Consider the following 27,505-nt stretch of genomic DNA (forward strand, 5'->3'; position numbering starts at 1 on the left):
ACCCTGTATATAGCCAACAAAACTACTATGCTACACTAGACCCTGCTATATTATGTACTGTACTATATTATACTATACCTAACAAACCGGTACTATTCTACACTAGTATTGCCTACTATACTGTAGCCAACAATATGGTACGATTCTACACTAGACTGTGATAACACAGTAAGAATTCGAGAATTGTTTATGTGGATACATAGACCACTTCCTATGACATCTACAATGGAGTAGTTGAAAAATAATATGAAAATTAACATAAAACATCAAGATTTTAGTTTAAATTTAAGAATATATAAGTGAAAGTATATTTTTAATCATCCTTTTACATTTTAGTCCTGCAGTGTGACATTATTATTTTTTAAAGGGAAAAATATTCAATGTAGACTCTAAAGTCATTTTATAATGAGTAAATTGCTGTACAATGCATTACTTGTATACAAAAATTAAAAATGTTGTTTAAATGTTGCTGATTTAATATATCATGTCACACAGCAGGGCATTGCTGTCGATGTTTGAAATGTCAACTTATAAACTGTCTATAACTTAAAAAATATTTAATTAAAAGATTTAAAAAGAAAATACTGATTATGTAATTGTTTTTATTAATAAATGATTAATATATTATTTACAAATGTGATAATGATAGTAATAATAAATAATTCATTGTTTATTCATGGTACAATTGCACTTTCAATAGAGGGTCCCCCAGAATCATTTGTCTGCTCGCACAAATGATGCAAATACACTCTCCTCTTGATTCAGGAGAATCTCTGGCTTATCAAACTCTAGAATGACACCTCTCTTCATCACAATCACCAGGTCTGCATTCAGGATGGTGTGTACACGGTGCTGCGGAAAAACACAATGACCCATTATATAGTTTGAGACATCGTTTGACCTACAGTAGCTATATTGCTTAATAATCATTAAAAACATTGAATTGTTAGTATGCAAATGTGTACATTAGTTATTTGTACACGGTTTGTACACTGCCAAAAAAAAAAACATTTTATGAGGGTCTCGAGGACATTTAGACTTTGAATATTAAAGTAGGACAGCAAACTAATAGTACTTACAGCTATTGTTACCACAGTCCTATCAGCAAAGGCAGTCATCACAACTTTTTGTAGAATGCTCTCCTATGTGGAAAAAAGCATTTATCTTTGTTATATTATATGTTCATATTATATTTATATATATCTTCAGTGTGGTCTCAGACTTTTAGAACCTACTGCTTTTTAATGATATTATATTATTGTATAATTTTTTCGTATTTTTATATAGTCTGTAGGTGGTGTATAAACACCAGTAAGCTTCATTCCATCATAATTAACACAGAAGCTTTTCTTTCATTTTAAATCTGTCAAATTGACCCTGACTATTTGTTCGTTCCTTTATTAAACTCACGCAGTGCATTCAGTGCAGCCACGGTTCATTTACTCAAGAGAGATGAAGCAATTGTGTCGGTCTCTCCACTGACGAGGAGGATTCTTGAGAATAGTGTGAAGTGAATCGAGGTCTTGGCCCCAGGGGTTTCTACTTGTCTCTTTTGTACTTTTATCTCCTATCTTAAACACACACACACACACACCGTAGCCATGTCTATGGAAGCAGTGGCCTCGTCCATAATCAGAATACTGCTCTTCCGCACAAATGCACGCGCCAGGCAGAACAGCTGACGTTGCCCCTGGCTGAAGTTCTCCCCACCTTCAGTTATTATAGCGTCTGAAACACAGGAAGAAAGAGTACTAATCAATATCATTAACCACGGAATCCAGCATATTCTGTCTTTTATATTGTCCACTCAAGACACTCAACTTTGGATAGCTTGTATAATGTCCTGAGGTGGTGTGCTTAAAAGAATATTCCGGGTTCAATACAAGTGAAGCTCAACCGACACCATTTGTGGCATAATATTGATGACCACAAAACATCGACTCGTCCCTCCTTTTCTTTAAAAAAAGCTACAGTTTGGGTGACAGTGAGGCACTTACAATGTAAGTGAAAGGGGTCAATCCATACATGTTAAAATACCTTTTTCAAAAGTATAGCCACAAGACATAAACTATATGTGTGTTAACATGATTTTAGTGTGATAAAATCACTTACTAACCTTTTCTGTGTAAAGTTAACTTCGTTGTGATGACGGCGTAACGCTTAAACCCTAAAACGACCATAAAAACGATGATTTATACAACTTTATAGCTCAAATAATACACCAGTTTTAATAAAATTAATTGAAGTGGTTTTAAACCCTCCAAAAATTGGCCCAATTCACTTCCACTGCAGGTGCATCACTGTAACCTCGATTTAAAAAAAAAAACATTTTTTAAAGAAAAGGAGGGATGAGTCAAAATATATATATATTTTTTTGGTAATCAACATTATGCCACAAATCCTGTCGATTGAGCTGAACTAATATTGAAACCCTAATATTAAGCTGACCGCTGTTTTATTTTATGCACCCTCTTAAAAATGTCGTCCTTTCTAACAGCCACTAAAAATGAGATATAAATTCTTCATGATACTGCTGCCAGCATTCATAAAATTAGAAAGTCCATAGAGTCAAGAAATAAAATGTGGATAAAACTGTTGCTCTTACAGTGTTCAGATGCGGAAACAATATGGGGAATCTTCATTGATCTTTTCAGATAAAAGAGATTGATGTATTATGAAAACACACTGTAAATTTCAGAACTGAAACTTCCTCCCCAATCAAAAAAGAACCAAAAAAAGAGCTGTAAAAATGACTTGTTCTGAACTTTCTAACTGATGAAAACGAAGAAATAATAATAAAAGCAGTATGTCATATTTTGGCACTCCTTGTACTGTTTCTGAATGGGTGTAGCACCTACAGCTCTGCATATTCTTCAGAAGAACTTCAACGTTACAAATGAGCACCTGAAGTTTAATTTTAACAAAATCCCTGATCATTTCAGTCTGATCTTAACAGTTTGAGCGGCAGTGTGGAGAGTAAAAACTATACTGAACATAGCGACAGCAAATCCACTACCTGTAAGTGTTGTATCTAATCTCATTTCAAGGGTCAGAGAGAGGGTGGGAAATAGTCATGAAAGACTAAATTGACTTTTTTTGGAAGAACAAACCTTGACTAACATTTTAAGCGGACTATGGGGAAAAAATAAGATGCTAAAAATGTAAAATATACCACCTTTTACATGAAAAAGATCCCGTTTATAATGTAAGTACAGAAAAAGCATGTTCATTCAATCCCACCAACTTCTGTTATCACGTCTGCTGTTGATACAGTAGATTTAAACTTTTTCCCACAAAGGAATTGCCCAAACTCTGACGCAAACGTCTGTTTTGAATTTCCAAAGTGCAACCGTTGTGACTGATATGAGGCCAAATATGATCTAACGATGATCTTGTATTAATAAGACTACCATGTAAGATCTAATGGGATGAACTGGCCCATCTCGACCACTCCAGGGCATACTGGCTGTTTGTGAATGGATATGTGGATAAAACAAATGTACTACTTTTAAAATTTTGCCTTTGCATTTATGAAGTAACTTGTTCAATCTAAATAGATTATGTACTGTATGTTGGCCAATAATTTAAGCAGTAAAGACGCATATTGCAGGTCTGCTGGTAGTTTTCCTTTTTATATACCACATTTCTCAGGCTTTCAAAGTGTGTTAACAGATGTTTTTCCTTTTTCTATCATCTTTATCAAAAGACTGTATGATAAGATGCAGTAGAATATGGCAAGTAAAAGTATCTAGCATGTTCTTCACATCTGTAGTGTCCTTACCAAGTCCTCCAGGCAGGGATTTGACCACAGGTTTGAGCTGTGCGATTTCTAATGCTTCCCACAGCATGCTGTCTGTAGCCTTCATCTCTGGATCGAGATTAAAACTGAACAAAATGACAATTAGATATTATAAAACATATTATTTATTCAGGGTGCCCCAAATGTCCTGCAGTTGCAGAGTGCAATATTAATGTGTTATGTAGCTTTGTAGAACTGAGAGCCAAGCACTGCAACAGGGCATAAATGAGATCACTTCTTTTCTCCGCAGTTGCTAAGGTACGTTAACATAGAAAATCGCAGTGATTAAAATGATGGTTGAGGAGAGTCCCCTGTTCTCTGTGTAAAGCACTTTGAGTGTAGTGTCAGAAAAGCGCTATATAAATTTAACGTTCATTCATTCATTCATTCAAGAGGATATTTCACCCAAAAGTGTAAATTCTCTCATCTTTTACTCACCCTCATGAAATGTTTCTGTATATGACTTTCTTTCTTCTGCTGAACACAAACAAAGATTTTTAGAAAATATTTCAGCTCTGTAGGTCCTTACAATGCAAGTGAATGGTGGCCAGAACTTTGAAGGTCCACAAAACATATAAAGGCAGCATAAAAGAAATCCATACGACTCCAGTGGTTTAATCCATGTCTTCAGATGCTATATGATAAGTGTGGGTAAGAAACAGATCAATATTTAAGTCCTTATTTACTATAAATGTCCACTTTTACATTATTCTCTTCTTTTTTCTTTTTTTTTTTTTTTTTGCAGATTCACGTGCATATAGCCACCTACTGGGCAGGGAGGAGAATTTAAAGTAAAAATAACATAAATATTGATTTGTTTCTCACTCACACCTATCATATCACTTCAAATTATATGGATTTAACTACTGGAGTCATGTGGATTGCTTTTCTGCTGCCTTTATGTTCTTTTTGAACCTACAAAGTTCTGGTCACCATTCATTTGCATTGTATGGTCCTACAGAGCTGAAATATTCTTCTAAAAATCTTTGTGTTCAGAAAAAGAAAAAAGTCCTACACATCTGGGATGACATGAGGGAAAGAATATTCATTTTTGGGTGATCTATGCCTTTAATAATATATAAATGCTCATTCGTGATTGCCTTTCATTTATAATGTAAATCTGGAGCAGTGGGTGATGTTCCCCACAGAAGCTTCAGTAGTACATTAACCTTTTACTGTTATTAATAAGCAATAAAGAGTATTGCCACTCTCTCCTAATATGTCTTGTATATTGTGATAAATGAAAATTATAGACACATGCAGTATTCAGTTTAACTCCCACTAAGATATTTACCGGATGGTTCCACTGAATAAGAAGGGATCTTGCTGAATAATAGAGAAGCGAGACCTCAGCGTTTGAAGAGGCAAATTTGCTATGTCGATGCCATCAATGATTATTCTCCCTATTAACATATAGAGACTTAAAATTAAATATTATACAAATTCTGATGGAATTCATTTAAGATAATCATTAAATTGAGATTAAATGAAACCTAATGAATGTCACCTTCAAATGTGTCCACCATTCGGAAAAAGGCTAATGAGAAAGACGATTTGCCGCTTCCTGTTCTACCGCAGATCCCAACCTATAACAGATCAACACAATGTAAATGTGTTGTAATTCACAAACACAACGTCAAAAACAGTAGTCTATTTGGTTAACCTTTGGATCAAGCTCAATTTCTTGAATAATACCTAATCATATTTAGTACTTCAATATTCATATATTAATTAGCTGATTAATATTTATATTGTTTTCTTTAAATATTTAAGCCCTGATGGTGTTTTTAAAGATTTCCTGATTCAGTAGCATACCCAGAATTAAAAACGTATAACTCTACAAAAACAACTTTTCAAATTATTTACAATATAAATATAAATTCGGAGACTCTCAGCCTAAGAAACGGCTGAAAAATCACAAAAAGACTTGAGCCAAAAATTTACTTTTTTTCTTATTTTTCTGATTTGACATTAAATATCTCTGGGTGTAAATAAGGTGGCTCTGAAAAACTGCTTTTGTTTTGTTCCCAATCATGTCACCTGTAACTGAGTAAAATTGTGTGTTGATTCAACAAAGCAATCAAAAGGTATAGCATTACAAAAATAATGTATCCTAGTGTCCAAAAACATCTCCAAACAAATAAAACATAATAATTGTACATAAGAACTAATTACACATGCAAACACAACAATGACTAAAGGTTTGCATAGCATGCAGACATGCTATTTGAGCCATCATTGAGTCTGTGTCATGTACTTGGCACCATCTCCTGGCAGCCAAATATAACAGTCACCAATTACATGACTCTCTGCCCAAATGTGGATGACTTTTTGCACCAATCTGAACCCAGTCTGATTGGTTTAGCGTTCCATGATGCTGCATCATTTGACATTGTGCTCATTGTACTTTGTGTCAATTATCTAATGATCTATGCATCCGATTACTTTGTGTGTGTTGGCTTGTTTGTGAGATAATCGCCTCTTAAGTAATGGTATGTGATGTTTTATGTATTCTTCATGCAGTTATAAGCGGCATATGAGCAGCAGCTGTACACATGAAACATAAATGTCAAAGATATATATTAGCTATTACTCACTATGATTTTTCTGTGAGTAAAACAAATAGGCTGGTTGTATTCTATTCTTTCGAGAACTTTCCAACAACATATGACACATGGCCATTTGATGAGCTTGATGTTTTTACTGATTTCAATAATATGTACTGAACAAATTATCAAAACGTAACACTTCTAATTTGTCTGCAAATTTCAAAGCACTTGTACAGTTTTGTTCATAATGCATATATGCATTTTAAGTAGTGCTTCTAAGCTTTCAAATGATACCTATTTTGTTGGTCAAGACTGTAGTTATTAATATTTGTTTTTCTCGTAGGCCCATCTGCGCTTAAAAGGTTAAATATTTAATACAAATTAATATTTAAGCAACAAAGTATAAGGGCCGTTCTATATTGTGAATATTGTCAAGATGTTAGGCACAGTGTGCATAGGAGATATTCACAATAATGGTAATTCTGGTTTGACGTAACTGCACCATTAATATACAATCATAAAAGCATTGATAATTGTACTATAAATAATTTAAGATAGTTTATAGTACCTTTTGTCCTGGTCTAACGTGGGCGTTGACGTGTTTCAGGACCGGTTTTAGTGTGCTGTCGTACCTCACGCTCAGATTCTGAATCTGAATCTCACCCCACTGAGGCCAGCCTTCTGGAATTTGATTCGAAGCTGAGAGAGACATATAACCAAAAAGGTAATAGATCAGAAAGATGGATAGATTGATGGATGCAAAGAGACAGAAGCTGAGACCTACAGACAAATGCTGAGTGTACAAGTAGAGTGAAAATGAGACTCAAAGTGAAGGACGAAGTCACTGTAGTCTATGTGAGTAAATGTGGCTCATATATCCTGTGTGTAGTGATACTCACAGAGCAGTCCTTCATAGTTTTCAGGCTTAGTCTTCAGAAAAGCTTTTATTCTCTTCACAGCTCCCAGCTGAACCTCCATATCAGCCAGATTCCGCACCATCCAGTTCAGGTAGTTGGACACCTGAGTGAGTGATAACGTGTACATACACAAGGCACACCCTGTTTAATGTTAAAGGTCTTTATATCATGTAGTTTCATTGGATCCTGAAAACATGCTGGTTTGATCATTTATTTATAATTCAAAATAAACTTAGCATTTCTCCAAAAGTTGCTTGTTGTATATTCCAACTTTGAAAATACAAAGAAATCAATGAGCTATTTAAGAAAACATCAAAGCTGCTCTATATTTTTATTCTATAGTCTGTATTAAATATGATAAAGTGTTTCTGCTGCAAGTCCACCATAAGTGTGATGAAAGTTGGATGTATTTGTGTGCTCTTACCATGAGGGCATAAGTGAGTCCCAGCCCCACCAGCCCAGTGGACAGATGACTGAACAGCGAGTTGGTGATGGAGGCCACAGCTGCTATCAGGACTATACAGGCCCCAATGTACTCCTGTAGAGGTGAGTCAACAGCATAATGATTACATTTGTGTTCATCTGGATGTCCTAGCAAATACTTTTTTTATTTGTCATCTGTTTAAGGAAGCATTTGATCAGATGGAACAACCACAGAGCTTTAAAAGTGCACAAAGTATTACTTATGCTTCAGTGATCGTCTATCGGCACTGAAACAATGTCGCACAAAATCAAAAGTTGAAATGAGACAAAAATGTACATAATTTTAAACATATTTATAAAAGGAACTATTCATTTCTTTAGAAGGCTGGACTCAAAACCAGAGCCATGAGCATGACACCTCAAAATGTTGGAGCACTCGCACTGATAACAGGGTCACCACTCTGACAGAGAAAGTTAACTGTATTAATGTATTACTTGTAAATATGTATTAAATGCATATTTTGTCTCTTACAGTTAATGCATTTAAAACAACATAAAATTTTACTCTGAATTAAACTCTACATGGTGCAAGCTGAATGGTTCTTTAACTTGTTATCTGTTAGCCAATCGTCTCGCTCACATGTGATATGTCAAGCAAATTGGGCTCACATGGTGTAAGGTGATTGGTCCTTTGACATGTAATGGGGTAGCCAGTCAACTCATGTGCTCTCTCTTTGTCTAACATTTAAATTGCTCAGTGCAGCGAAAGAGTATTTTTTTTCTGAAACCCACCTCCACTCCAGCTCCACTTGTCTAGATCTGCTACATGGGTATTGTATTTATGTGTAATTGTGAAGTAGTATGTCATACATGCTTTATGCAGCATGTCTTGTGTTTTTCTAATTTTGCAGCAGCAGCAGCAGCATGTCCACATGCTAACTCAGTGAGTCTGTGAATGTTTTAGCAGCAGCAAGTCTTACGCTTTGCTACATAGCAGATCTAATCCACCAAGACCAAAATCCTAGCAATGTCATACCCACATTAACAAGCTAAATCATTCTGAGAGTTGTCATGACTGAACTGAAATAAACAGTGTCTATATTCAGTAATTCAAAGTTTTTTGGTCACATGCTTAATCGGGGGACATTAAAATGTTTTTATTAGGGCTGTTGATTTAACACGTTAATTCAGTGCAATTATTACGTAAAAAATAACATGTTAAAAAAATTAACGCAATTGATCATGTCCCCGTAATAAGGAATACTCCTGCCATCAGAGCAATTCAAGCTTGAAATACCATCTGTTTTCTCCAAGGGGCAATAAGCGAAACTCCAGCTGTAAAGGCAACATGCATATACAGAGAACAAACCACATTTACCAACAGCAGACAGCCCAAGATGAAAACTCATTCTTGCGTTCAATTACTTGATGAAGCGCAAATCCAAACGCAGGAGACATGTCTCGAGACGTGTTTTTCTAAGTTTCAAACTACGTATAACTTGACACAGTGACTTAAAAACGCTATGTTTATGTGACGCAACCAAATTAAGATGCTCTAAAAGTGTCCATCTGATGCAGGTGTACATTTATGCATCCTTAGACAATACCTTATAATAAATCTAAGACAGATTGACTAATTCAGTTGCAAAATGGATTGCTGTGAACAGTAGGCCAATTATGGGTTTGTTCAATAATATGGAATTAAACGATATATTGGATTTTAAAGCCAATTTTTGTATTGTCTTTTCAACTCTTTGCTGATTTGCCACAACAATGTAATGCATTTTATTTGTCTAAACTGTTATTATTTATAATGTATGTGTGTATATATATATGTACACACACATACTGGCAGCCAAAAGTTTGGAATAATGTAAAGATTTTGCTGTTTTGGAAGGAAATTGGTACTTTAATTCACTAAAGTGGCATTCAGCTGATCACAAAGTATAGTCAGGACATTACTGATGTAAAAAAACAGCACCATCACTATTTGCAAAAAGTCATTTTTTATCAAATCTAGACAGGCCCCATTTCTCGTCAGTCAGTCATTGTTTTGAGGAATGAAGGCTATACAATGCTTGAAATTGCCTTGTAGATTTCATACAAAGGTATACACTGCAGTCTTCAAAGACAAAGGACAACTGGCTCTAACAAGGACAGAAAGAGATGTGGAAGTCCCAGATGTACAACGAGTCTCTAGTTTGAGAAATAGATGCCTCACATGTCCTCAGCTGACAGCTTCATTGAATTCTACTTGCTCAACACCAGTTTCATGTACAACAGTAAAGAGAAGACTCAGGGGTTTTATTACATTTTAGTTTTGTAATGAAATAAATTAATATGGTGGCACAATTATATTTTTGTCTACAAAACTAATTTCAAACATTTAAGCATATGCCTTCAGATCGAAAGATTTTTAAGATCATGAGAAACATTTCAATCAAGTGTTTCAAAACTTTTGACCGGTAGTGTATATTTAACTATAGAAATTTCCATGACTTTTCCAGGTCTATAAAACACAATTTTAAAATTCCCTAATATTCCCAGGTTTTCCATGACTGTGAGAACCCTGATAAATTTAATAAGCCTATAAATGACCTTCAATAAACTCACCATTCGAACCTCCAGCCAGCGGTTAGCCGCTGTTAGAAAGAGAGAAGCCATGTTATTGGCATCAGTGAATTCTAGAAGCCTCTGTCTGAATCTAGCCTCATACCTAAGAAAGCAGAATACCAGAAGAATCAATTAATACATTCATGGCTTTTTGCAGATGTTCTTCAGAGGGACTTGCAAAAAGTGCTTTAGCATTACAAATGACACAGCCGTGGACAACAGTTGAGAAAATAGAGTATTCAAAACCAATCTGATGTCTATAAAGGTGTTGTATGCAGGGTTTGTCATGCACTGAATAGTTGTGCCCACCTGAATGCTCTGATGGTTGTGAGCCCCTCTACTGTTTCAGAGAAGTGTGAGAGCAGAGGAAGCTGTGTGCTGTCTTCTAGCTGCTGCAGATCCCTGAAAACAAAAAAAGGGATAGTTCACCAAAAAATTAAGATTTTTAGCAGAATATTTCAGCTCTGTAGGTCCATACAATGCAAATGAATGGTGGCAGAACTTTGAAGCAGTGTTGTAGTCCTCAAGACCGGACTTGGTCTCGAGTCTGAGTCCAGGACTAAGAAAATATGGTCTTGACTCGGACTCGAACAAGTGTGGACTCAGACTTAACCCAGAGTCCAGTTGAGTCCCTTTTAAAAAAAATATACAGTGAAAGCTTCGACTTATCTGATAAACATTTTTGACTGACAGTATCAGAGATCTTGATGTTAGTCCCGCATTTCAGTCTGTTGTGTAGAATCAGAACTTGTGAAGCCCAGTTCACAAATAAATCATTCTACTGAGTCAGCGAATTAGCCAAACAGGTTAGCAAATGGTTTGAATTGACTGGCTTTTCAGTCCGATTAGTTCAGACTGCTATCTCACTGAATAATCTGCAGCAGCTTCTCACTCATTAAAACAGCACCAGGACATTTAGAAAATGGAAAACAAACCAATCGTTGGATAAAGTGGATATTAACCTACAGTCAACAAAATACTTTTGAGAGGTAACTTTGAGAAACTTCCATTGGTGCTGTGTCTTGGTTTAAGGGGCTGTTCACACCAAATGGATTGTTGCGTCCATCCATGCTGTTTTTCAGTTGTTTTTCGATGTAAAAATGCTAAACAGATGTCTTTGACCGTTGCATTACGTATCGCTGTGTTTTTGGCATCTCATGCAGGAGTGCCACAATTTTTTCTAAGTTCTTTTGTCAAGTTAAAAAGAACATCAACAGTTAAAATGTGTCTCGAGACCTGTGTTATACTCTTTCCCCGATAGCACACGTACAACACCCAGACGTCTATTTAATGTGTGTGTTTACATCTGGAAGACATCTATTTTACGTTGTTTGTTCATCTGCAAAAACATCTATAAGACGTATGTCAATAAGTATGTATCGGATGTCAATAAGACATTCAGCAGATGTCTTTGAGACGTTTATGATTTAGAATGATTGTAAATCTGATCTTTTTAAGATGTTTTGCAGATTTTAGATGCTTTCCAGATGAAAAGATCTAAAACAGACTTCTTGGTGACGTACGTGTGCTATCTGGGTTCGTTGCACTGTGTTGGTCTGAACGGCCTGTCTTTTAGAAATGCTTTAGCCATTAGTTACATTATTGCTACACATATGGAAGAAAATGTAAAAATACGCCTCTCAGTGTAAACAAAATGTAATGGTTTCTGAAAAAAGAAAACAGTTTCTGTGCATACCCTGAAATGAAATCTTGCAGGCAGAAATGCAGAAATGCATACTTGACTTACAGTGAATGAAATATAGTTGTGCAATTGAGGAAATTAACAAATTGAATGTAAATGTTTATATTCACTTTCTGCATAAGCATTGTCATATTTAATACAATATTGTTTGGTTTTTAGGCCCATTTTAATTATAGTTCTGTAATACTGTATTTTGTAAAGCAGAAATATTTACTTGACTTAAATGGAATATAATAGTATACAGAAGCTGGTAGTTTGTATTGCCATGAGGCACTTTGAACCTTTAATTTGAGTTTTTCACTGACATTTTGTTAACACTGATATGTTGTAATTGTAATACCAATTTGTTCACTTAACTAAGGACATGCCATTTATTTCAGTAGTTCGTATGTTAATGAAATCTTGTGTTGAAGCAGTAAACGTATTTGGCTTGCTGTCCGTATACTGGAGGGCTCGGAGCTCGAGGCTCGACTCGAGTCCTGATTGCCTCCCGCCCGGACTTTACTTATTTAGATAATGGATCTAGAGAATAGGTGAAGATGGGGTGGAGGTGGGATGTCAGGAGAGTTGTCACAGGAAGCAGGTAAGCAGCGGCTTATATACTCCTGCTCGTGGGCTGTGATTTGTCAGATTAAAATTAACATGCTCCTCCCGAACCTCTGTTAATTAATGCCATTTAATTTTTATTCTCAACTGGTAATATTGTTTAACCATCATAAGCTTAAGCAAATAATAAATGAGGTTTATTTGATACAGTTGTGCTCAAAAGTTTGCATACCCTAGCAGAAATTGTGAAATTTTGGCATTGATTTGAAAATATGACTGATCATGCAAAAAAACTGTCTTTTATTTAAGGATAGTGTTCATATGAAGCCATTTATTATCACATAGTTGTTTGGCTCCTTTTTAAAATCATACTGATAACAGAAATCACCCAAATGGCCCTGATCAAAAGTTTACATACCCTTGAATGTTTGGCCTTGTTACAGACACACAAGGTGACACACACAGGTTTAAATGGCAATTAAAGTTTAATTTCCCACACCTGTGGCTTTTTAAATTGCAATTAGATCCTGTGTATAAATAGTCAATGAGTTCGTTAGCACTCACATGGATGCACTGAGCAGGCTAGATACTGAGCCATGGGGAGCAGAAAAGAACTGTCAAAAGACCTGCGTAACAAGGTAATGGAACTTTATAAAGATGGAAAAGGATATAAAAAGACATCCAAAGCCTTGAAAATGCCAGTCAGTACTGTTCAATCACTTATTAAGAAGTGGAAAATTTGGGGATCTCTAGATACCAAGCCAAGGTCAGGTAGACCAAGAAAGTTTTCAGCCACAACTGCCAGAAGAATTGTTCAGGATACAAAGGAAAAACCCACAGGTAACCTCAGGAGAAATACAGGCTGCTCTGGAAAAAGATGGTGTGGTTGTTTCAAGGAGCACAATATGACGATACTTGAACAAAAATGAGCTACATGGTCGATTTGCCAGAAAGAAGCCTTTACTGCGCCAATGCCACAAAAAAGCCCGGTTACAATATGCCCGACAATACCTTGACACGCCTCACAGATTCTGGCACACTGTAATTTGGAGTGACGAGACCAAAATAGAGCTTTGTTTGGAGAGGGGTCAACAAGGCCTATAGTGAAAAGAATACCATCCCCACTGTGAAGCATGGTTGTGGCTCACTGATGTTTTGGGGGTGTGTGATCTCTGAAGGCACGGGGAATCTTGTGAAAATTGATGGCAAGATGAATGCAGCATGTTATCAGAAAATACTTGCAGACAATTTGCATTCTTCTGCACAAAAGCTGAGCATGGGACGCTCTTGGACTTTCCAGCATGACAATGACCCTAAGCACAAGGCCAAGTTGACCCTTCAGTGGTTTCATCAGAAACAGGTGAAGGTTCTGGAGTGGCCATCACAGTCTTCTGAACTTAATATCATCGAGCCACTCTGGGGTGATCTCAAATGTGCGGTTCATGCAAGACGACCAAAGACTTTGCATGACCTGGAGGCATTTTGCCAAGACGAATGGGCAGCTATACCACCTGCAAGAATTTGGGGCCTCATAGACAACTATTACAAAAGACTGCATGCTGTCATTGATGCTAAAGGGGGCAATACACAGTATTAAGAACTAAGGGTATGCAGACTCTTGTCTTAGACTCAACCTTTACTGGTCTCGGCCTCGACTCGGACTCTGCCCTCTCCGGTCTTGGTCTCGACTCAGACTTGACCCTCTTCTGGTTTTGGTCTTGACTCAAACTCCTACTCTGGTCTCAGACAGGACTTGGACTCCGATGAGCTGGTCTCAACTAAAACAAGGCTTTGAAGCTCCAAAAAGCACATAAAGGCAGCATAAAAGTAATCCACACGACTTCAGTGGTTAAATATATGTCTTCAGAAGCAATATGATAGGTGTGAGTGAGAAACAGATAAATATTAACTATAAATCTCCACTTTCTCTTGAAAGTTTTTGGGAAATTGCATTCGTTGTGCATATCACCACCTACTGGGCAGGGAGGAGAGTTTATGGTAAAAAAGGACTTAAATATTGTGTTTCACACCCACACCTATCATATCGCTTCTGAAGACATGGATTTTACCACTGGAGTTGTATGGATTACTTTTATGCTTTCTTTATATGCTTTTTGGACCTTCAAAGTTCTGGCCACCGTTCACTTGCATTATATAGACCCAAAGAGCTGAAATATTCTTCTAAAAACTTCGTTTATGTTCAGCAGAAGAAAAAAAATCCTACATATCTTGGATGGCATGAGGGTGATTATATGATGAGAGAATTGTCATTTTTGGGTAAACTATCCCTTTAAATTCCAAGTTATATATATTAAAAAAAAAAAAAAAAAGCCAAGCAAATCTAGATTAAATATGGAATTCTCTCTCATTTGCAGTGGATTGAATCAGTATTTATCACATGTTGTAGGAGTTTTTTTCTGATTGATTACTTGGATGCGACTCTGAAGTACTTCTGGATAAAGTAACAGGCGATGGCTAATGGTGCCAGTACGATGAGGAAAACCGGCGTGACGTATGAGATCACACCTAGAGCTGATGCACACAGTAGCGTAGAGCGACTTAAACACTCTAGAGTAGCAGGAATGTGCTGGAAAAAAAAGAAGCAAAGAGAGAGAGAGATTCAAATTGTGCTGACCCAAAGGGTTTCAATTTACTAAAACTTCTTGCTAAATGTTGTTTCTAATAGTCACCAAAGAAGATATCTTGCCTCTCACACAGAAACATTGTTTGATTGTGGTATTGTAACCTCATACCTGGTCTATTGTATTGGTATCAGAGGAAAAGCGGTTTATTATGCTTCCCAATGGAGTTGTTTCAAAGAACCTAGAAAGAAAAGGGAATCTGACCTTATTTTGAGTTATTTTTCTATTTAAAATTTACAATCACTCGACCTCTTAAGGGCCAATTCATCCAAAAATAAAAGTACTGTATCAGATGTACCTCATCGGGGCAAGTATGATATTTTTGAGCAGATGGTGGTGCAGATCTTTGGCCACCCCCAGGCCTGTCCACTCCACAGCCACTGATGTGACCAGACACAGGACGATCCCCAGACAGCACAGAACGCTGAACACCAGCAGGTATGATGAGTGACTGAAACCCGCTTCCTGTGGGGAAATTACACTTCAGTTCACCAAGAAAACATAAGAAATGACAGTATAAATGAATATTTCAGGTTAAATTCAACTTAATGTCTATGAACAGCATCTGTGGAATACTGAAAAAAGAAAATGCACATTATACTGTACATGACAAGGCTGTCAGTAGATTTGGGAACTGAACCTATTCAGAATCACCACAACTGTAAATCAGCCAACTGGGTACAGTTATTGGCCGATATTTGGGAAATCGCCAAATATCAGACAATTCATCGGCCTTGCTTATATATCATCAATCATTAAAGGGATAGTTCACCCAAAGATGAAAATTCTCTCATCATTTACTCACACTCATGCCATCCCAGATGTGTATGACTTTCTTCTGCTGAACACAAATGAAGATTTTTAGAAGAATATTTCAGCTCTGTAGGTCCATACAATGCAAGTGAATGGTGGCAGAACTTTAAAGGTCCAAAAAGAACATAAAGGTAGCATAAACGTAATCCATAAGACTCCAGCGGTTAAATCCATGTCTTCAGAAGTGATACGATAGGTGTGGATGAGAAACATATCAACATTTATGTCTTTTTTTTTTTTTTTTTACTATAAATTCTCCTCCCTGCCCAGTAGGTGGTGATATGTACAAAGAATGTGAAAGTAGAGATTTATAGTAAAAAATGATTTAAATGTTGATCTGTTGATCTGATTTAACCACTGGAGTTTTATGGATAACGTTTATGCTGCCTTTATGTGATTTTTTGAGCTTCAAATTTTGCTACACAGCTGAGATATTCTTCTAAAATTATTTTGTGTTCTGCAGAAGAAAGAAAGTCATACACATCTGGGGTGCATGAAGGTAAGTAAATAGATAATTTTCATTTTTGGGTGCACTATCTCTTAAATATATAGAAATTTAAAGCTGAAGTGTATAATGTCTGCATCACCAAATGGAATTGCAAAAATTTTCCAAACAGCTTCCAGAAAACTCCCCCTTCTTCCATTAGCTTTACAAACAGATTGTCCTGCCCCAAACTCACACTGTTGGTCAAGTCAATTATTATTATTAATTATAATTATTAATTATTATTAAATTAAGTCAGTGTTGTTGTGTCTGGTTGGATGGGATGCTTAAACAAACAATGTTTTGATTGAGCTACAGTGTTACATTTTTAGGTGAAATCCACCATCAATTGGCTTACTTAAAGTTTTTAGAATCAGGTTTAGGTCAGTTAAAACCAAGAATATTGCATTTACTTCATTAACCTCGTGTGACCCTGCGTGCACATGCATGGATGTTGTATTTTGGCTTTGCTATACACAACGCATAATTTAAATGAATTTATTCTGACTGAACACTGTTCACAACACTCTAGAATGTCATTGAAAGGTTAAAATTCTGAGGCACTGAGTCATGTGACACAACAACATGATAATTTCTGTGAAGCGCTTCTACGGGTTCAGAGCAAACAAAAGTGCCTCTGGTAAGAAATCTCTTAAAGTTTTTTCATTGAAACCTGTTTGGGGTAGCATCTCTAGTTTCGTTTGATATGCCACTTTAAAAAATTCCTTAATTGTCCAATGCGCTGATAAACATGATGTCCACATACGTGGATTTTAGGACATTATTCCCCTCAAAAGTTGAAAAAACATGTTAGGTTTTTTTATTAACCTTCAACATTAACACATCTGTGGGTCACTTAGCTTCATTTTAAAATAAATTTTGTTATATTTTATTTTGTTATCACTGTACAATACAGTTCTATTCATTAACATTAGTAAATGCATTCCTATATTTACTGTGCATTTTCACATTGAGAATCGATGGGTTCATCCATAAGCTGAAAAATGTTGCTTTCAGAGGCTTTGTATGGAGTTAGGATGAAAATAAGGTGCAATTCAAACTGTTCTGAGACCAGTGCAGACAGACAGCACACTAGAGGTTAAGTCATTCACTAAATAGGGAGCAAGGGATCAAGATAGTATCCTATAGCTCTCTATGCAGCTAAGTGCATTCACTCCTAAAATTTGACCAAAGGTTCAGTTTCAGGCTGCAGATGATATTTGGACCTCTCAATATGTTTGGCAGACATGGGACAATGGTAATCAGTACATAGATTCAGAATTTATAATGTATGATTTTATTTTAACATGGTTGGCAGTGATTGGATGATGCTGGCCATTACTTTGAATCAGAATTATGCTAATTTCTCATGTAATGTCTGTAACGTCTCAAAAACAGGAATAACCAACACTCCTGGAAACATAATAACAATATGATGAAAAAATCTAAATTTCACAACTTAGTTCCACTGTCCACATACTGTAGGTTGCCATCAATTTTTAGGAAAATTATTTACTCTAGAATTTTTTTTATCTTCTTTATTAGGTCCTACTTGTTACAAATCAAAAAGGGAAATGGAAAATGCACACAGCAGTCACACTCGGGTCTCAGGAGGTTAACTCATAAATGTAGTCCAGAGAGACTATAAAAATCCCTAATATCCACTCTAACGCTGCAAGAAGGAAACATTTTAATTTTATTACACACCAAGACTGAGCATTTTCTATTTGATTGACATAGTGCTTTAACTTCTAACCTTGCAATGTTAATCATTCACACTGAAGAAATAAACCAAAAGAAAATCAATCCGGCAAGTCGACGCAGAGACTAAAAGCCTTTTAATTACTGTGCACTCCAGCAGAGAATATCAATAATGAAGACCAGTCTCCAAAACAGTTAGTGGGAAATCATAATCAATGCTTAAATCTACTTGATATGCCCTGTGGCGGCATAATGTGCTGTTTAAAATGCGTTCAGTGATTTCACGAGTAGTAATGGTGAATTAATTATTAAGTGCAAGGAACGAAAAATTATAAAATGTCATGTAGTGTCTCTAGGGTTTGAGGCATATGAGCAGTTGCTAGGGCAAGCATCACTATTACTATTACTCATATTTGTGGTAAGGGACTTGAACAAACCAATAACTCTACTGTAAGTATTGGGCTTCAGCTTGTTGCTCAAACTTCAGCTTGTGCAATGAACATGAATAATACCTGAAATCATGTGGCTTGTTGACAAGAGTTGTGCTATTACATTTCTAAGCAATTGGACTAACCATTTTCGCCTGGCAGTCAGATAATAAAATGACTTACATTTAAGGAGGGACCAGAGTCATATCTAGAGACCAGAATATCATAAAGACTTTTGACTTGGGCCATTAAGCAACTAGCTAGCAACCACCAAGAACACTTTAGCAACCACATAGAAACTCGTTTCCAACCACATGCTTTTTCGCGGGATAGCACCACTCACATTTTCAACAATCTTTTTGAGCCAAAGATAGATAAGATAAACCCTGAACAACTAGAGTCTAACCTCACAGTTTTTTCTGACCTGTCACAGCACACAATAAAGTAGCTCAAGGCTAAGCCAAGCACAACATGCTCTGTTAAGGCTTTTTGCAGTGACAGGGAAGTCTATTAATAAAGTGAAGTGTTTTTATCTGGCTCTTAACACCTTCCCTTTGCCCTGTACTGTCATCGATAACAAAATGCCATTCTCAGCTTGTATGTGGCTCATGGAAAAATGAAACGCAACATCAACACCCCTCATGCTGAATATTTCATACATAGGTTATACAGTTTATAGGTTTATACCTTATTCTCTGTGCCAGACTTGAGTGTTTGAACATTTTTAAAACATTTGAACAAAATTTCTCTTAGTAATAACTATTACTAACGCTCATACTTATGAGTTAGGGAAGAGAGGTGTGCTATTACTTTGCACAGTGATCAGACTTACAATATTTGCCTGGCAGATGATAAAATGGATGGAAAAAACCCCATAGACTTGCATTGAGCAGGGGATCTGAGCCATATCTAGAGACCAAACCATCTTAAAGTGTTGGGGTTGAACTTTTCACTTCCACCAGTAGACAACCACCTAGCAACCGTCCAGAACACCTTAGCAACCACATTGCAACACCCTAGCATTGTAGTGGCGAATACACAGACAAGCACCGCTCACGTGTATTACTGTCTTTTCTTACCTGCACTAGGGAGCAGTTGTGTGCGACTGCCTCATTCTTGGCCGTGATGACTTTGGACGTCCAGTGTGCGAGCCAGTAGTCGATGGCCACCATGAGGGAGTGTTTGAGGAGCTGGGACAGCAGGAGCAGGAGGAGCAGCAGGAGGCCAGCAGAGCTCAGGTACGTCCCACAGGATCTCCAGGAGATAGTGGCTCTGTGCCTCATCACTCGAGAAAGATTATCTTCATCATCACTCTCCACTGACTCCTCTAGAGATATGAAAGGTGGAAAAGGGTGATGGACAGACCACACGTTTGATTTTTTTATAACCTGTTCTACTGCACTGCACTAATATGATACTATGAAGCAGTGATAGACATACATTTGAATTTACAATATATTTATAATAATATATTCAGATTTTATCTATTTATTTCCTGTGTGGCTCCCAGTATATATTATGATTTGAGAATAATGCCTTATTTTAAAATATGAAATAATATCTAAGGTTAAAAAAAAAAGTCTTCTTCAAATTACTGCATTGAAAATGTATTGCATACTGTTTAATGGCTTTTCAGCAAAATGTAAATAGTAAAACAATTGTGTATTTCTTCAAATTTTGTTAAAACAAAACAACAACAAAAAACAGATATAAACATTTTCTATTTGTTATATGAAGCTCTCAGTAAAACTGCCTTCATAATTTATTTTTGGTACTTTTCAAATGCCTTTTATGTATAGATTTAGGTGTTTCAGCCTTGTTCCAGATCCAGACTGTCAATACTGAACTATGAAAATACATGATAAATACACATTATTACATGTTTAGAACTATGATAATCTAAACAGAGAGTGGAATAAACATAAACCATTTCAGTTATAGTGTGAAAAGAATTTACTTCAATTTTTCAAAAATTACGACTACCCCATAGGAGTATGGAGGGCCAAATTACTCAAAATTAAATAAATAATTAAATATTTAAATGCACAATTAATTAATTCAATTAATAATTCAATATTAAAATAAATCTTTAAATGCACAATTAATTAATTAATTCAATGCATCATTAAATAAATGTAAATACATATTTAAATGCACAATGAATTAGTTCAATTCATTATTCAATTAATAATTAAAATGTAATTAATCCATTAAATACATAGAAAATTAATTAAATACATAATTAAATATTGAAATAAATCTATAAATACACAGTGAATTAATTCAATTCATCATAAAATAAATAATTAAATATTTAAATACACAGTAAATTAATGAAATGCATCATTAAATAATTACATATTTTAATAATTCATTAAATACATAGTGAATTAATTCAACGCATCATTAAATTAATAATTAAATATTTAAATAAATCTTTAAATACACAGTGAATTAATTCATCATAAAAACAAACAATAAATATTTAAATAATTCATTAAATACATAGTGAATTTATTAAATGCATCATTAATTAAATATTTAAATAAACAGTGAATTAATTCATCATTAAATCGATAAATAAATATTTAAATACATAGTGAATTCATAAAAATCATTAGTCAATAAATCATGTAGTCGTTGCAGTGTGAAAAAAGCGCACCTAACCTAAACAGAAAGTCCAAACAAATAGATTTTGAAAGGTGACGCTCACTGCCGTTTAGTGCCGTGCCAATAACCATAACCCTAAAAATGAAAATAAGGACACTTGTAAATCTAAAATCAACCCTATAATGAAAATAGTTCTAAAAGAAATAAAAAGAACATTTGATTTTTTTTTTATGATTTAAAAATGTACTATATTTTTGTATAGTTTTTTTCACAATTTAACATTGTAGTGAATTATTTATTGAATTATTTAACTAATTTTGCATGTAATTAATTCACTATTTAATGATTTATTAAATTATTTAAATATTTATTATTTATTTACTGATGCATTTAATTCATTATCTATGTATTTTCTAAATTTAATTATCTATGTATTCAATGATTTAAATATTTATTTAATGATTTTATTTTAAGTATTTTGGCCCTCCATAGCCATTGAGTGACGTGGCGATAACGTAACCCTGAAAATGAAAACACACAAAGCTTGTGCTTAAATGAAAAATCAATCCAAAGATAATGCTAAAATGAAAATTAAATACAAGGAACATTTATTGATTTATTTAGTAATTTAATGATGAATTTATTTTTAACTTTTATAGTTTTTTTTAAACAATTTCCTTATGCATTTAATGATTAAAAAGTTTTTAGCAAGACTACAGTGCTAAAAGTACCCAAACTTGAAGAAACACTCAATTATGAAACAAAATATAAAAGGTAAATCTAAAAAATCAGAATTGTATAAAACGTGTATTGATCAATATTTAAATTCTTTTTTTTTTTTTTTTTTACTATAAGTCCTCCTCTCTGCCCAGTAGGTGGTGATATTCACAATTAATGTGAATCACCAAGAACAAAAGAATAAGAATGTGGAGAGTTATAGTAAAAAAAAAAAAAAAAAGGTCTTACTTATTGATCTGTTTCACACCCACACCTATAATATCACTTCTGAAGATATGGATTAAACCACTGGATTTTTATGGATTACTTTTATGCTGTCTTTATGTGCTTTTTGGACCTTGAAAGTTCTGGTCACTATTCACTTGCATTGTATGGACCTAAGAGCTGAAATATTCTCTAAAAATCTTCGTTTGTGTTCTGCAGAAGAAAAAAATCATTCACATCTGGGATGGCATGAGGGTGAGTAAACGATGAGAGAATTTTCACTTTTGGATGAACTATCCCTTTAAGAGCGTTTTGAACGAAGTGTTTGAAACACTAACAGACTTAAATGCAGACTGAATTTCAGTCCTCTCCACTTGCTGCATCTAAATTTAAAACACGCCATCACGCACAAGTGTAGATGGATGTCAAGGAGAGGAGAGGAGAGAAGAGAAAAAAAGAATAAACATGAAAAAGCTTTGAAGTCAACAAGCATGTATCACTACAATCATGCCAGGAATACCCTCGTCTCATCATAGACCAGATCAGTGGTGTTATGTGTGAATCACACATATCAATTTCATTGCAGTAGCACAGCATTTACTAGCACAGCACATTAGCTGCCACTGGAGAAAAACATACTACAAGCCACATCCGTTTAAAGACTCAGCAAAAACCCATTGCTGGGACAGAAATATCCCCACATACATTATTCAGTCCGTCATGGTCAGTCAACAGATGGTAAATGCACCTGATGTCTCTCTCACATGCTACGACTATAATAAACAATGTTTTGCAAACAAATTGAAAGTACATTACGTCTGCCACCAGGGGGCGAATCATGACAGACGTATGCAGGTATATAAAACCTTGAGAAAGCAATTATTTAGCGTTCCAATTTAACCAAGCACTTAAATATGTGATACGGGACATATTCTTATGGTTGGAACATGGTATGTCCCAGCCAATACGGTACAGCTGTCAACTCTACTTTTACATACTGTACAAGCAAAGCGCTTTGGGATTTGAAATAAATTTTTTCCAGCAAAGACTACAGTGTCATTGCACTGTAATATCATGTTTTTAGTAGGACTGTCAATCGATTAAAAATATCAAATTAATTACATTATATGCTGATTAATTAACCCTGTTAAAACGAGCCCACACACAACGTAATTGGATGCATAGATTATTAGATAATCCACACAAAGCACAAAGTGCACACAGCACATAATGTGCTATCTGGCTAAAAAAACATGGTAGCTTTCCTGGATCAGATGACTTCATCGGGCAACCAGAGGTGGAAGTCATCCAAATATGGGCAGAGAGGATTGTTCACTCTAATTACATATGGCCACCAGGTGATGGCGCCAAGTACATGACAAAGACTCAATGATGGCTCAAATGACACCGAATGGAACTGAATGAGATCTCGTTACTCATGCTTTGGAAAGAGAGCATACTTTAGTCATTGATGTATTTCCATGTGTGATTAGTTCTTGTGTACAATTTTTACGTTTTATTTGTTTGGAGTCGTTTTTGGACACTAGGATAAATTATTATTGTAATGCTATAACTTTTGATTGCTGTGTCATATCAACACAAAATTTTACTCAGTTACAGGTGATATGATTGGAAATAAAACAAAAGCATTTTCTTTTTTTTTTTGGAGCTATCTTATTTACACCCTGAGATACTATATATAATGTACTGTTTTTTGTGATTATTTAGCTTTTTTTAGGCTGGGAGTCTAATAATTTATCATTATCTACTTCAAGTATCAAGTTTTCTTTGAAATTATACCTACCAATTGAACCTCTTTGGGTTTTTTGAGGAGTTATAAGCCTTTAATTTTGGGCATAAGTAACCTCAGGAGAAATACAGGCTGCTCTGGAAAAAGACGGTGTGGTTGTTTCAAGGAGCACAATACAACGATACTTGAACAAAAATGAGCTGCATGGTTGAGTTGCCAGAAAGAAGCCTTTACTGTGCCAATGCCACAAAAAAGCCTGGTTACAATATGCCCGACAACAACATGACACGCCTCACAGCTTCTGGCACACTGTAATTTGGGGTGACGAGACCAAAATAGAGCTTTATGGTCACAATCATAAGTGCTATGTTTGGAGAGGGGTCAACAAGTATTGTGCTCCTTGAAACAACCACACCGTCTTTTTCCAGAGCAGTCTGTATTGTAGTGAAATCTTTCTTGGTCTACCTGACCTTGGCTTGGTATCAAGAGATTCCTGAATTTTCCACTTCTTAAGTGATTGAACAGTACTGACTGGCATTTTCAAGGCTTTGGATATCTTTTTATATCCTTTTCCATCTTTATAAAAAGTTCCATTACCTTGTTACGCAGGTCTTTTGACAGTTCTTTTCTGCTCCCCATGGCTCAGTATCTAGCCTGCTCAAAGCATCCACATGAGAGCTAACAAACTCATTGACTATTTATACACAGACACTAATTGCAATTTAAAAAGCCACAGGTGTGGGAAATTAACCTTTAATTGCAATTTAAACCTGTGTGTGTCACCTTGTGTGTCTGTAACAAGGCCAAACATTCAAGGGTATGTAAACTTGATCAGGGCCATTCCGGTGATTTCTGTTATCATTATGATTTAAAAAGGAGCAAAAAAACTATGTGAAAATAAATGGCTTCATATGATCACTATCCTTAAATAAAAGACAGTTTTTTTGCATGATCAGTCATATTTTCAAAATCAATGCCAAAATTTCACAATTTCTGCCAGGGTATGCAAACTTTTGAGCACAGCTGTATGCATCAGACTGTTTTTCAGCATTTCGACTGTGCAAATGATTACTATTGGCATCTCACACCATTAATGGTGTGTTTTTAAGACAACTTGTCAAGTTTGAAAAATGGGACCACTGCATTCTGTTTCATTCAGTTGCGCTCCATTTGGCTGATTTGAAACACAATGACGTTTCCTGTGTGGATGGATCCGCTTGCTCTTGGCAAGAAAATTCCTTATAACAAAATGTGTGTACAGGTCAAGAGGTATTAATAATTACATACTAATTTATTTTTTAATTCTTGATCATTTTTTTTAAACTTATAACAATCACATTGACTACATTGACAGCCCTAGTTTCTTCACAAGCTATCCTGATGCCCTATAGCACCCATCAAAATGGTCATGAAAGGCTTAGAAAGATTAATAAAGATCTTCACCAATCCTGAACCACCAAACTCTCTATACCAACTGTAATATACTTGCTGGAAGTAGAGATCCCCAGATGATGCTTTTATGTTTCTCTGTCCAACTCTTTTTTTCTTGATCTTGTTTCTTGACTACATCTCAGCAATCAACACTCTGGCTCTAAACATACCCATCTGCTCATGGATCCTGGACTTCCTGACAGGTGGTGAGGGTGGGCAGCCAAACATCTTGACATAGATACCTCACACCAACAGCTTGGTCAGGTAGGCACAGCTATGATGCCCTCCACCAGATACTGACATCATTTTACAGAAACATCCTGGTATGGCACCACACAAGGCCACAAGCACTTGCAGAGCATGCCACAATCAGATGAACATATCACTAGTGCAGACTGCCCAGTTTGAAGGCCACTTAAACAATTGCCTCTTCTAATTACTGTAGTCAGGAAAATGCTATCACACATGGAAAGGTTAAGGAGGAGCTACTACTCCCAAGCCATACAGATCCTTAATGAGGATTTATGAGGATTCCTACCAGGGGCTTGCACACAGTAGTTAACCATACAACAACCCATTGGCCTTTTATTGCAGCTGGCTTGCAAGAAAACATTTCTCTGCAACTGTCCCAGATGAGCATGTAAAACAAATACAACTTAGACAAATGAGCAATTAAAACTTTGATAAAACACTTTTTTGTGCATTCATATTTCTAAACTCTTACCCTCCTCTTCCTCTTCAGTTTTCAAGGCCTCTCTGGAGTACATGGCTCGCCTCAAGTTTTTTCTTTCCAGCACTGTCATATTATCATCTACTGTCTCCTGAAACACAACGTGATGGAGTACTGAATATGGGTCATTGACAAATAAGGTTGTCCGAGATGATCAAAATTAGAAATATTTGAAAAAGAATAGCCAAGTTTGTATAAATGCACGGAGCCCCTCGCAATAAATTTGTGTGCCCTCGCAATAAATTTACCATGGTTTTCCTATAGAAACCATATTTTAACCTTGATATATACAGTAAAACCATAGTAAATACAGAAAAACCACATGAATTACCTTGATTAATCTAGAGTAAAACCATGGTTACTATATGAATAAAGTATACTGTGTTAATATAATGGTTTCCGGCAAAAAACTTGGTTACTACGGTCTACAATATTACTATAGTAAAACCAGTTAAACTATGACATTTGTATAGTAAAACCATAATAACCACAAAATTATGATTTTATTTACCATCGTTTCTGTAGTAAAACCATGGTAATTTTTTGGCGAGGGAACGTAAAACTTATTGTAGGGGAATGCAAGCTATTGCGAAGGCATGCAAAACAATGTCCTTGTCCTCTAAGGGGCTCTGTATTAATGTAATCCTTGTCTTCATATTGATTTTCTACATTTTTGAAAAACATTTATAGCATTTTCAAAAAAAAAAAAAAAAATACATTTAATGACTTGTCAAGTGGTGTTAACTTAATTACACTTAACACTTCAATTTAATTTATTAAATAAAATTATTGTAAGGTAGTGTAACCATCAAGCTTTATTTACTCCTTGGATACACTTGAGTGTACTCAACTAAATAATTATTTTTAAAGATAAATAAAATAAAATTTTTCTTTTCTTTTTTATGTTGTTTTTTTTCACAAATAGCATAAATTTTTGAGTCATATCAAGGATTCAAGAGTCATTCCTGAGGTAGCACATTTGACATGAACAAAATGTGCTTCTTTTAATGGTCACATGACAACAAAATGGCAACCTGAACTTTGATTTTGTGGACAGAAGTATAATAATAATATTTTAAACAATAATATATATATATATATAATTTTTAATATACAAAAATGCTTCCCTGCTTATTTCAATAATAATAATAATCTAGCATTTAAAAGCACACTGAACAAAATAAATGGGTCATCTCAGCTCAATGCAAGAACATCTCTTGCAACTTTCTGAAGATCTAAGCCTATAATGAAGGATTCATCTGAGAGCATCAGATGTCAGGGTACTTGTACAAGTAGGCCAGTGCCTTTGAGTTTACTTTGGTTCACTGAAAGCCAGTGTAAAGACCTGATTGTTAGTTTTGTTAGCCACTAGGTGGCATTGACATCCACTGTGTCTGGTTGTTTTGATTACCATGCCTAAATGTT

The 27,505-nt window shown here is 35.4% G+C and overlaps 1 protein-coding gene and 1 long non-coding RNA gene across 5 annotated transcripts in view; one reads left to right on the top strand and one right to left on the bottom strand.

Moving 5' to 3' along the window:
* Positions 1-606: 606 nt before the first annotated feature.
* Positions 607-27,505, bottom strand: part of LOC127436184 (ATP-binding cassette sub-family C member 8-like) — a 98,317-nt gene continuing 71,418 nt past the window's right edge. Inside the window, exons 24-39 of one of the 2 annotated variants that reach the window (XM_051690186.1) lie at positions 26,075-26,171; positions 19,697-19,944; positions 15,490-15,656; positions 15,303-15,372; positions 15,000-15,136; positions 10,611-10,703; positions 10,302-10,404; positions 7,690-7,803; positions 7,248-7,368; positions 6,917-7,047; positions 5,307-5,385; positions 5,094-5,202; positions 3,782-3,885; positions 1,595-1,728; positions 1,080-1,142; positions 607-852 (exon numbers count right to left, since the gene is read on the bottom strand). In XM_051690186.1, the coding sequence (XP_051546146.1) occupies positions 715-852; positions 1,080-1,142; positions 1,595-1,728; positions 3,782-3,885; positions 5,094-5,202; positions 5,307-5,385; positions 6,917-7,047; positions 7,248-7,368; positions 7,690-7,803; positions 10,302-10,404; positions 10,611-10,703; positions 15,000-15,136; positions 15,303-15,372; positions 15,490-15,656; positions 19,697-19,944; positions 26,075-26,171 (1,908 nt within the window). In that variant the 3' untranslated portion in view covers positions 607-714. Of the gene's footprint in view, positions 853-1,079; positions 1,143-1,594; positions 1,729-3,781; positions 3,886-5,093; positions 5,203-5,306; positions 5,386-6,916; positions 7,048-7,247; positions 7,369-7,689; positions 7,804-10,301; positions 10,405-10,610; positions 10,704-14,978; positions 15,137-15,302; positions 15,373-15,489; positions 15,657-19,696; positions 19,945-26,074; positions 26,172-27,505 lie in introns of both variants that reach the window. The other variant, XM_051690185.1, reaches the window with a different exon arrangement.
* On the top strand, positions 7,672-27,441 carry LOC127436207 (uncharacterized). Of its 3 annotated transcripts, XR_007896348.1 has the most exons (6): positions 7,672-7,811; positions 15,522-15,629; positions 19,706-19,855; positions 22,389-22,424; positions 25,494-25,614; positions 26,093-27,441. It is a non-coding gene; the product is annotated as an uncharacterized LOC127436207 (long non-coding RNA). The 3 variants fall into 3 exon arrangements; XR_007896349.1 differs by lacking the exon at positions 22,389-22,424; XR_007896350.1 differs by lacking the exon at positions 15,522-15,629 and having other exon boundaries at positions 7,706-7,811.

This window comes from Myxocyprinus asiaticus, chromosome 46 (assembly GCF_019703515.2).
Source record: "Myxocyprinus asiaticus isolate MX2 ecotype Aquarium Trade chromosome 46, UBuf_Myxa_2, whole genome shotgun sequence".
In the NCBI taxonomy this organism is placed as follows: domain Eukaryota; kingdom Metazoa; phylum Chordata; class Actinopteri; order Cypriniformes; family Catostomidae; genus Myxocyprinus; species Myxocyprinus asiaticus.